At 45.2% G+C, this 12,062-nt stretch overlaps 1 protein-coding gene across 11 annotated transcripts in view; it reads right to left on the bottom strand.

Moving 5' to 3' along the window:
• HSDL1 (hydroxysteroid dehydrogenase like 1) overlaps positions 1–12,062 on the bottom strand; it is an 82,315-nt gene that overhangs the window by 17,415 nt on the left and 52,838 nt on the right. For 7 of the 11 annotated variants that reach the window (XM_075576907.1, XM_075576909.1, XM_075576911.1 and 4 more), the window contains 2 exons: positions 7,773–7,856; positions 5,702–5,948 (listed from right to left, as the gene is read on the bottom strand). In XM_075576907.1, coding sequence (XP_075433022.1) covers positions 5,702–5,921 — 220 coding nt within the window. In that variant the 5' untranslated portion in view covers positions 5,922–5,948; positions 7,773–7,856. The remainder of the gene's footprint in view (positions 1–5,701; positions 5,949–7,772; positions 7,857–12,062) is intronic. The other 4 variants (XM_075576906.1, XM_075576908.1, XM_075576915.1 and 1 more) reach the window with 1 other exon arrangement.

Below are 12,062 nucleotides of genomic sequence, written 5' to 3'. Positions count from 1 at the left end.
TGACTTGGATGTCATGTCAGGTGAGCTGGAGAGGGCATATACTGATGCTGCTGAGAATCGGCGCCTCGCTTCTAAGAGTAACGAATTCCTGGAAATCTCTATGAAGGAAATTGACAGGCTAAATACAGAGCTTAAAGTCTCCCAGGAGGAGATTTGTTACTTCAAAAAAGAGATGGAAGTCGTTCAGGAGGAGAGATGCTACTTCAAAACAGAGATACGTTCTATGAGAGACGCCTCCGAAGAGTTAAATAGTAGGTTCGAAACTGTAACCCAAGAGTACAAGAATCTCTGTGTCCAGGTCAGTGAAGGAGATAAGAAACTCCATGAATTAGGAGAAGAAGCAGTTGGCCCAGGAAAAGTTGGATGTGCAGACAGCACTGCAGAATGCAGAGAGAGAGCTGCAAGAGGAACGTGTCTCCCTGGAGCGGCGCACACAGGCAGAGAATATGCTGCAGAGTCAGCTGCGAGAACTGCGTGCACATCTGCAGGACACCAAGGAGAGATGGGTGAATACTGAAGAGAGACAGCGAGTATTGCAGGAGGAAAGTTTCCAGACTGCCTACAAAATAAAGATGCTGCAAGATTTTTTGAGTACCCAGTGTGTCCCCAAAGAACAGCATGAGGAGCTGAAGGCCACACTGAGCATGACCAGAGCCTCGCTGGAGGAAGAGCTAAAGCTAGCAGCTGAACTCACATCTCAGCAGCTCACAGCGCTGCAGGCACAGATCGCTGAGCTCAAGACACAGCTTGCCAAAAAGGAGGATAAAGAGAGAGCGGTATCAGATCAGAGGCGCTACTCCCTAATAGACCCTTCCACTGCGTCAGAAGTTCTATGGTTACAGCATCGCTTGGTTAGCACTGAAGACGCCCTCTGAATTGCTTTGGATCAGGGTCACCAAGTGGAGAAACTAATGGAAGCCATGAGAAGCAGCTCGGAGAAGTCTCAGATCACTGGAAACTCAGGCTCAGCCAATGGGATCCACCAGCAGGACAAGGTCCATAAACAAGAGATGGGAACAAATGATATTTCTGAAGAAAGGATAAAAGTGAAACAGACAATGGAAGAGCTACAACTCAAACTCAGCAAGGGAGACAAAAAAGCATTGTCCATGTCTTCCCATGTCGAAACACTACGGGCCCAAGTAAATGCGCTAGAAAACAAATGCAAGTCAGGAGACAAGAAGGTAGATTCACTAGCGAAGGACAATAAGAAGCTGGAAGTGGAACTAGAAGCTCTTTCTAGGAAATCCCACGATTCCTCTGGACAGTTTGTCATGATCAGCCAAGATGTGCTCAAGAAAGAGAGAAATTTAAATGACCTGCGAGTTTTGCTCTTGGAGTCCAATCGTCACTCGCCGGGGCCTGAGAAAGACTTGAGCCGAGTGGTGCATAGAGCTGACTGGAGATTGAAGGAGCAGAAACTCAAAGACGAAATCAGAGTATTAAGAGAAACACTAATGATTATGGATAAAGAGATATATTGGTCACAAAAAGAGACCACGAAGAGTGAACTCTGTGTCCCCACTGACTCACGTAGAACGGCTGCACCCGTCTTTGCCCACGTTCCTGATGTCTCTGCCCCTGCTTTTGGGTTGAACGCACCCATTCGGAGGTTCCTTGCAGCACCCAATGTACCTGTGGAGTACCCTCTGCCCACTGACAAACCACCAGAGGTGGGTCACCTTGAGTCACCTTTCCATCAAGGCCTCCGGGAAGAGCCTGGAGGATCGTCCGGAGAACGCTCTCGAGAGGGGGGAGTAATGTCAGGTTCGCCTAGACCTCCTGCATAGCCATAGCTTCTTTGTCCACTGGGTGTGCGGCTGACTTCTGTTGGCTCTGGGTTCCTCTGTCTGTCTTCTTGTTGCTCCTGTCTCTGTCCTTTATAGCTTGCTTCCTGTCTGTTGGTTTTGCCTTTGCTTGGAAGTCAGACTCCTAATGCACATGCTTCTGATTCCTGATCTGTTCCTGTACCTGTATTTGAGTCTGTTCACAGTAAAAGCCCTTGCTAGTAATCTGGCTTGTCTTTGTTTGTTCCTGCTTCCCGGTCTCAGTCCCTGCTCCCTGTTCTCAGTCCCTGTCCTGCCCCGCCTGTCCCGTTCCAGTCTCCTCGTTGCCGACCTCTGCTTGTTACCTGACTTCGCTACCTGCCGCCTGCCTCGGACCCCTGCTTGTTACCCGACTTCGCTACCTGCCGCCTGCCTCGGACCCCTGCTTGTTACCTGACTTCGCTGCCTGCCTCGGACCCCTGCTTGTGACCCCTACTACGCTCGTGCTGTTCCGGCCACCGAGATCCTACCCACCACAGGAGTCTCTCGTGACAGTATGACAGGGAGAGGAAGTCCTTTATAGCAGACAGGAACCAGTAGGAGAGGGGGCGGAGTGGAGGCGGAGCCTCTGCAGATGCAAAGGATAGGCTGCAGGAGACAAGGGCTTACAACAATCTTGACTCGCAGCTGGGGCTCGTTGCGCGACGTCACGCGTGCACGCCGCGCGCAGCGGAGGCGCGGCGTGACTGAGGGGGCGGAGCTAAGGTCTGTGACCTGGTAGAAGAGGAGCGGGTGCGCACGCGCTCTGTAAATAGAGCGGGGGTGCGCGCACCAGCGGGGGGCGAATCGGAGGCAGCATCCGCTGCAGTACTGTTATGTAAAGAGGAGGAACCACGCCGCAAGGGAAGCAATCCCCGAATCCTCACATAGTTAACCCGTTGGTTTGTCTAGTGGATAATCGTCTTCTACATGTATGTTCATCGTCACTCTGGTTAAATAGAAGTGGTGTAGGAGTGAATTAACTCTTAGTGGGCCGCCTCTAGAGTCAATACGGTCCATAGTGGTAATTAGTCCTATATACCTGGATCCTACAAGAGCCCCTTTCAAAATATTGTTATTAACCAATGGTAAGTATCCATCACAGAGTGTCAGAGACATACAGTATGAGAATGAATTATCTAAATGATGTTACGGTCATAGTGGATATTCCTCAATACTAATCATATTAGCTTAGTGTGGGTATGCACATACAGCTTGTTGATGAAATACACACATTGCTAATGATCTCATTCTTAGAGATATGATGAATAGATAAACCCCTCATTTAGACCTAAGGGGTTCGGGGTTTGTAAGTTGAAAATCCACCTACATTCACGCTGTCCCCTTGCGGGGTCCAAAACATACATGCTCAATGCCTGTAAAATGCAGTAATAAAGTTTTATTATTTTTTGTTATTCCCCTAAGAGGTAGTTATTATCACCAGTCTCCTTTAATTGATCCTAATATTCAGGAATACCTAATGGGAAACCAAATTATTGGTAATAGTCAGAATGGATTTATGTAGGATAGATCATGCCAAACTAACCTTAGGAATTTAGACCATGGTAATGCAGTTGATGTGGTCTACTTAGATTTTGCAAAGGCTTTTGATACGGTTCCACAAAAGAGGTTAGCGTACAAAATAAAGCAAATTGGACTCAGTAAAAATATATGCACCTGGATTGAAAACTGGTTGAAGGACAGACAGAGGGTTGTCATAAGTGGAGCTTTTTCAGGTTGGGCTAAAGTCGTGAGTGGAGTACCTCAGGGATCGGTACTGGGACCATTGCTTTTTAACTTGTTTATTAATGACCTTGAGGTTGGCATTGAGAGCAAAGTCTCCATCTTTGCTGATGATACTAAATTGTGTAAGGTAGTAGAATCAGAGCAGGATGTAATTTCTCTCCAGAAGGACTTGGAGAGACTGGAAACTTGGGCAGGTAAATGATAGATTAGGTTTAATACAGATAAATGTAAGGTTATGCATTTGGGAAGCAAGAATAAACAGGCGACTTACATGGGGATAAATTGGGGGTATCCTTGAAAGAGAAGGATTTAGGAGTGCTTGTAGACAGCAGGCTTAGCAATAGTGCCCAAAGTCATGCAGTAGCTGCAAAGGCAAACAAGATCTTATCTTGCATTAAACAGGCATTGGATGGAAGGGAAGTAAAATAATTATACCCCCTTTACATAGCATTAGTAAGACCACATCTTGAATATGAAGTACAATTGTGTGCTCCACTCCTTAGAAAAGACATTATGGGTGATGTCATTCTCTCAAAAACAATAAAAAAAAATTGAAACAAAAAGAAAAGACATTATGGAACTAGAGAGAGTGCAGAGAAGAGCCCCCAAATTAATAAAGGGGATAGACAATCTAAATTATGAGGAAAGGCTAGCTAAATTAGATTTATTTACATTAGAAAAGAGACGTCTAAGAGGGGATATGATAACTATATACAAATATATTCGTGGACAGTACAAGGAGCTTTCATAAGAACTATTCATCCCAAGGGCAGTACTAAGGACTCGGGGGCATCCCTTAAGGTTGGAGGAAAGGAGATTTCACCAGCAACAAAGCAAATGGTTCTTTACAGTAAGGGCAGTTAAAATGTGGAATTCATTACCCATGGAGACTGTGATGACAGATACAACAGATTTGTTCAAAAAAAGGTTGGACATCTTTTTAGATGGGAAAGGTATACAGGGATATACCAAATAAGTAAACATGGGAAGGATGTTGATCCAGGGATTAATCCGATTGCCAATTCTTGGAGTCAGGAAGGAATTTATATTTCCCCTTATGAGATATCATTGGATGATATGACTCTGGGGTTTTTTGTTTGCCTTCCTCAAGGATCAATAAGTAATTATAGATATAGGATAAGTACTGTATCTGTGTTCTAAATTTAGCACAGGTTGAACTTGATGGACGTATGTCTTTATTCAGCCTCATCTACTAATCATTCAGGCACACTAAATGCATTCTCGTGAGGATACTGGAAGCATACACCAATGTGGCACTGATTAGATCAGATTAATCTATTGCGTCATACAATCAATTAATGCAGTACTCTCTATATATAGTAATAGTAAGCAACCAGCAATGACAGTGCCCCTGATGAAGAGAACACAGTTCTCGAAACGCGTAGGGCTGACATTGCTCTGGTTGCCAGTGAGCCTACACTAAGCTACTGTAAGGACACAGATTGCAGAGTCTCCTGACCGCCGTGTTTGGAGAGGGAAATGAAGACCGCCCGCAGTTCAGCCACCGTCCGACGATACACGCCGGCGTCACGAGTCACCTGACGCGGAAGTGCAACAGTTCGCCGTTCGAGAGGAGGAAGAGGGCCAGGACTCACACACCCCCGACAAACAGATGAGCAACGTGCCTCTGTTCCTGCGGTCTGTCTCAGTACCGAAGTGCTTGAAAACAACTATATTGTTGTAAGTGTTTTTAACCGTTTTTACTTGTGGATAAACTTAACTATACTACTCTATGGGCCTTGCGCTTTTTTCTTTTTTGTTTCCCTTATCTCTAGTTTCTTCTGGTTCCGAGGTTGGTTCCAGACTGAAAGAAGCTGCATACCCATATATATTTTTTCGTGACTGGACTCTATGTATGTGGGAACACGATTTAGGACATTCTCCAAAGTATTAAGTATATTTTTCTTTAATTGTTTCTTTTTATTGTGTTAATCCCATCCTGTATATGCGACAAATGTATTTATATGATCATTAATTGTACTAAGTAAGAGCGCTGGTGGATACATTGAGGGATAGGGGGGCCACTTCCCATCTAGTCCCTCACTGTGTCTAACTTATTCAAAACCTTTTTTATCATCTACTATGTAACTAATGTCTCATATCCCATCCCTCCCCTCAGTCCCACTCACCGGTCACTACGGCCCACTCCCCATACTGCCTGACCAGGTCGGTCCTGCAGAGCAGACGTGGGGTGACATGCAGCCGGATCACACTGTAGCACTCACACAGGAGGCTGAGGCCTTTCCGAGCTGTGTACCACGCTCCCACCACAGCAAGAAGCTTCACGTGGCTGCTATAGGAGCGGAAAACATCCTTGTACAATCTCTGCAGGGCAGACACGGTCTTCATTGCTCTGCAGGAGATGGGCTCTAATTACTGCGGAAGATACAATAAAAAGATCAGGACTGAAATGACAAAACCAGACTTTAATCAGAAAGATGCTGTTATTTGTGTTTTCCCCCATTTCAGATGTCCAAAGTAAAAAGCTTGTTTGTAATTCCCTGAGGGCGATGAAAATACTTTACAAGGTTTAAAATGAGTCCGACATATAATTTACTTTAGATAATGACGTGGCTACTTTCGGGGGAACTCAGTTCTGGCACAACAAGAAACTCCATATAGTGATTATAACATTAACAGGGACATAACATTATGCATTCTCTGTGGATCATCACAAAAATGGCTGCTACCTTCATGATGCCTCCTTCCAGAAATCCCATATTTATATGTGAACTAGCTGATATACCCGCGTTGCTCGGGTGTGGAAGGGCAGGGGGCATGGAGTGGAAGGGCGGGGCAAGGGGCGTGGAAGGGCGGGCGGCAAGGGGCATAGAAGGGTGGGGGGGCAAGGGGCGTGGAAGGGGGGGGGCAAGGGGCGTGGAAGGGCGGGGGGGCAAGGGGCGTGGAAGGGCAGGGAGGGCAGAGGGCAGGGAAGAGGGGGCAAAGGAAGGGCAGGGAGGGAGGGGGAGGAGGGGGGACAAAGGAAGGGCAGGGAGGGAGGGGGGGCAAAGGAAGGGCAGGGAGGGAGGGGGGGCAAAGGAAGGGCAGGGAGGGAGGGGGGGCAAAGGAAGGGCAGGGAGGGAGGGGGGACAAAGGAAGGGCAGGGAGGGGGGCAAAGGAGGGGCAGTGAGGGAGGGCAAAGGGAGGGAGGGGGGGCTGAGGGAGGGCAAAGGGAGGGAGGGGGGGCAAAGGAAGGGCAGGGAGGGAGGGGGGCAAAGGAAGGGAAGGAAGGGGAGAGGGGCAAAGGAAGGGCAGGGAGGGAGGGGGCAAAGGAAGGGCAGGGAGGGAGGGGGCAAAGGAAGGGCAGGGAGGGAGGGAGGGGGCAAAGAAAGGGTGGGGGCAAAGGAAGGGCAGGGAGGGAGGGGGCAAAGGAAGGGCAGGGAGGGAGGGGGCAAAGGAAGGGCATGGAGGGAGGGAGGGGGCAAAGGAAGGGCAGGGAGGAAGGGGGCAAAGGAAGGGCAGGGAGGGAGGGGGCAAAGGAAGGGCAGGGAGGGAGGGGGCAAAGAAAGGGCAGGGAGGGAGGGGGCAAAGGTAAGAGCAGGGAGGGAGGGGCAAAAGAAGGGCAGGGAGGAGGGGGCAAAGGAAGGGCAGGGAGGGAGGGGGAAAAGGAAGGGCAGGGAGGGAGGGAGGGGGCAAAGGAAGGGCAGGGAGGGAGGGAGGGGGCAAAGGAAGGGGAGGGAGGGGGCAAAGGAAGGGCAGGGAGGGAGGGGACAAAGGAAGGGCAGGGAGGGAGGGAGGGGGCAAAGGACAGGGAGGGAAGGAGGGGGCAAAGGGCAGGGAGGGAGGGGGCAAAGGGCAGGGAGGGAGGGAGGGGGCAAAGGGCAGAGAGGGAGGGAGGGGGCAAAGGGCAGGGAGGGAGGGAGGGGGCAAAGGGCAGGGAGGGAGGGAGGGGGCAAAGGGCAGGGAGGGGGCGCATGCGCGAGCGGCCCACGTTGACTGTGCATGTCCCGGTAAAAATATGGTCACCCTAAAATGTGTTGCCTGAATATAAGAATATAGGTGACAATTTGGAATATCAAATTCTTGTTTTAGTTGATCAAATGATTTTACAACCTGCAATTGGTCATCTAAAAGATCTTTGATTTAGATTATCCCTTTTTCCCCACATCCTAAAATTAAGATTCGTGCTACCTGGCTCAAACTGCGGGTTTTTGCAGAGAGGTAAATGTATTGTACTGTATAGCTTGGATCTCTATTTACCTTTTTTTCCAAATAAAACTCCAGGCCATCGCTGTGTCACTAAACATTATATTTTCTTTCACCTCCTTCGGAAGAGCACTTTATCTAGCATGCAAAAAATATGCTGAGTTATTGGGATAACACAATTCCCTTTCCTGAGTTTTATTTGTAACACTGTCTTTTTTGAAATCCATTCCCCTGCATAACGGAATAAGGCGATTTTGTTAAACGTCATAGGGGTAGGTTTATTGGCTCATCTGCTTTACATAGCAGTTACTGAGCCCCTACCAATTTTCCAATTGGTGCAGGTATATTACACCCCAGCGTCTGTCTGGACATCACCCTCCATTGAATGGCGGGTGAATTTGTAAGGCTGACAGAGAGATATATATGTGTAAGTTGTATTATATTCACACCAGGGAATTTGTGCACCCTGTTTACCTTTTATAGCAAAGGTAAGTATGATCCTGGCTTCAGCCAGATTTTAATTGCACTACTCACTTAAGCTTATGCTTTATTTAACCCCTTCAAGGCTTTAACACTTTTTTCACCAGTCCATGGGACAATTATTACATGTATATACAGTATAGTGTAGGTACCTGCATTAAACGGGTTGCCTTGACGTGGCATGCAGGCTTACAAATGCTTTGGCCAAAGGGTGTAACCAAATACCCTTTTTCATGAGAATATTATTTTATCTTAGCCTAATTTGTAGGAGCGCAAGAATCGTTCTTTTTGATTTTGTTAAATAACTTAATATTTGGCTGTGATATTCCCCCATATTGTTTAGACAGATAATGTTTTTCTAAGTGAATACGATGTTTTTTTTTTATTATTCCATATTAATTTTGTGAAATATTTGTTCAGTGACTTAAAGCTGCAGACCAAGCAATATCCTACATGTGTTTTTTTTTTAAATAAATCAGTTCTGTACCATGAGAAAATACGTGTAGCATTTTTTTTAAAACAACTCAATTACATATTTAATGTATTATAATGTAACAAGCATTTTTTGTTTCTATAGCCACCATTTACAAAGTCACATCCACTTCCACTTCTGAAACAGGCTCTGGCACATCCCTTTTTGAGCCCTGCCCTCTCTGTATCAGTGCACCAATTGTATCTAGTGACTGCCTGGTCACATGATCTTCCCCACAGAACTTTGCATCTTTGGTCCTCTTCTGTTGCACTGACAGCGATTTAGTGAACCCCCAGGCTGAATCTTTGCCGATCGATCACAGGAGAACGGATCGATCAGCAACTTTGCTAATTACATATCATTGTGTGGATTGTATTGGGGCACATATTAAAAGGGGAAAAATATACTTTTAAAAAATGGCAGTTTGGACTGCTGCATTAATGTCCTTGTTAGCAATCATTAGAGGGAGCATTTATTTGCATGGCATAAATTAGTTTGGGGGAAATGATTGACTTGGTCAATGCACAGTTTCCTAACAAAACAATCCTCGCCATAAATCCATTTTTTTGTGGGGGATTTTTGCTATTATAGGGGGATAATTTAATTTGCAAATCTCTTCCGTTAATGATGAGAAATGTAAACTAAATACGTTACACTCTTTTTTTTTTATGGTGTCCTAAATGAATATGAAGGTAGCTCTGGTGATAATTGCCTTTGAAAATTATTTAGCTGCATAATTTCAGATTTATTCAAATTTACTTTATACCCTGAGAAAGTACTGTATTCTTTTATAATCTTATACATTTCTAATAAACTTTCCTGTGGATTTGTCACAAATAATAACATGTTATCTGCAAAGAGCGCAACCTTAATCTCTGAATTCCCTACTTTAATTCCTTAGAATCTTTCTGATAATCTCAAGTTTATTGTTAATGGTTCCACAGCCATCGCAAAAACTAACGGTGATAATGGGCAACCCTGTCTCGTCCCCTTGGCTATGTCAAACTCCTGTGACACAAAACCTTGAGAAATAATCCTTGTTTTAAGGGTTGTATAGGGAATTTATTCATCTTTTGAAATTTCCTTTCCTTGAAACCGAGAGAGAACCTCAAATAAATGCTCCCTTTTTTGCATCTAAATTTAACATTATTGCTGGTGGGGAGGGGGATCTTTTTTATTGTTCTTCAGACTCTGCAATACTGTTATAAGTTTTCCTATATTTGTTACCAGGTTACTCCCAAAATGCACCCCGTCTGGTCTAAATGTATTACGTTTGGAAGGATTACCTTCAATCTCAATGTTCTTTCTTTATACTAGCAGTTTTGACTTTCTTAAAAAAGTTACTTTTAAACCCTTTGTTTTATATAGACAATAAAAAATTTGAAATATTTCTAATATACTGTAGCATTCCCCTTGTTGCAGATATTTCCTGCTGCGTCTCTCAATGCCCTATTTTTCTGTCTATCTCCTTTAACCATTGCGACATAGGGCCTCATGCAGTAAGCCCCGATAAGGCTTTTTCGGCATTTTATAGCCGTTTTTTGCCCTCCTGATTCAGTAAGCCCCGATAAGTGGGAATTATCGGCAACTTTTCTTGCGAAAAAATTTTTTTCGCCACCCGGCTGCCGATAAGCCACTTATCGGGACTTTTTTTTCCCGCCTGAATTCAGTAAGCCCCGATCAGCTTTTTGGTGCTGATCGGCAGGCCAGATTGGAGATTTTATGGCCAATCCAGCCCGCCAACTAAAGTTGGCAACTTGCTGAAGGAGAAGCATCGGCAAGGGCGACACTTAGGAAAAATCAGCCCTTTTTCCTGCCTGTGATTGATGCCGGGGGTCTCCGGAGCTGATACCCGCACCGGAGCCCCCCGGCATGCATCCGAGGCAGGAAAAAGGCATTTAAAAGCCACTTCATTACCTTAGCGGCTAACCGCTAAGGCAATGAAGGGGTTAACCCACCGTGCCAGCGTTATTGTGGGTAGCGGGGATGGGTGAGGGGGGTATTTGGCCCTGGGTGTGAGTTTAGGACTTGCGGGGGGGTTGCGAGGGCACTTAACCCCTTCACGACCGTAGCAGTTAATACCGCTACGGTCCTGAAGGGGTTAAGGCCTCCCGCTACCCACCCGCAAGCCCTAAACTACCACCGTTGGGGCTAATACCCCTTTCACCCACCCCCACTAGCCACAATATTAAAAAAATACACACCCCAGCCCCACAATAACTACATAAATAAATAATTATATTATATATATATATATATATATATATATATATATATACCCAACAACACCTATACCCCCCTAACATACTGTATAGTAATTGGTACAATGACTATTATCCACAAAAGGATAATAGTGCAGTTGTCCATTTACAATACATACACAACAATAAAGACTTTAAATACATATAGCACTCACCCATGTCCCACTGCCACGATGAAGGCCATCCTCATCTTCATCCTGCCCATGCCCCATCCGCTTCTGCAAAACAAACACAAGAATTACAACATCCAAATTAATGTCCCCTAACCCCTTAATCACCATAGCGGTTATTAACCGCTACAGTTATTAAGGGGTTAAGCCACCATCACCCACATACCCTCCCCCACAAAGCCCCCCAACCACCCTCACCCAATACCCACAGGGGAGTCCTACCAAATACCCTTGGGCCTAATACCCCCTCCCCCAGCACATACAGTACAATAATGTGCCAAATAACTATTATCCACATAGGGATAATACATTATTTGGCCATTATTAAACACATTCAATAACGTTAAAATGTAAATAAAATTGTACTAACCTCATCAATAAGAAGTCTCCGTCGCCAGCATCATCCTTGGGGTCCGTTGCCAACATTAGAAATAGCCACAACATTTCAATATCATTAACATAACACTGAACCCCTTAATCACCTTATCGGGTACTAACCTGAAAGGTAATTAAGGGGTGAAGCCATCCTGCAATGCCTACAACAGTTATGCATAACATCTTCAGTGAAATAAAAACCAATTGCCTAACCAAATTCCATTTAATCATTCAATCTGTAGGCTCACATGCCTCATAAAACATTGCATTTACAGTGTATACATGTAGCATAACATGTAAACTGCATGTACACGCTGCAAATCAATGTTAACAATACAATAATGCCACTCAAATCGCCATACATCACAAGAAGTATATTATTTAATACAATAAACTCACCATCAATGAATTACCACACAGCAATTACATCCCTAAACAATTAAAATACCATCCATACCAATTACACAATGAACTAAAGCTATCCTAACAGAGAACCACTTCAAAACATAGAAAAAAGTACACCAACAAATACAATATACTAAAGCAAGGCTTTCCATATCCTATTGTACGGCCTGGAAGCCCAAAA

This window comes from Ascaphus truei, chromosome 19 (genome assembly GCF_040206685.1).
Source record: "Ascaphus truei isolate aAscTru1 chromosome 19, aAscTru1.hap1, whole genome shotgun sequence".
NCBI lineage: Eukaryota > Metazoa > Chordata > Amphibia > Anura > Ascaphidae > Ascaphus > Ascaphus truei.
Note: the sequence above shows the minus strand (reverse complement) of the source record. Positions and strands in the feature narration are given on the sequence as shown.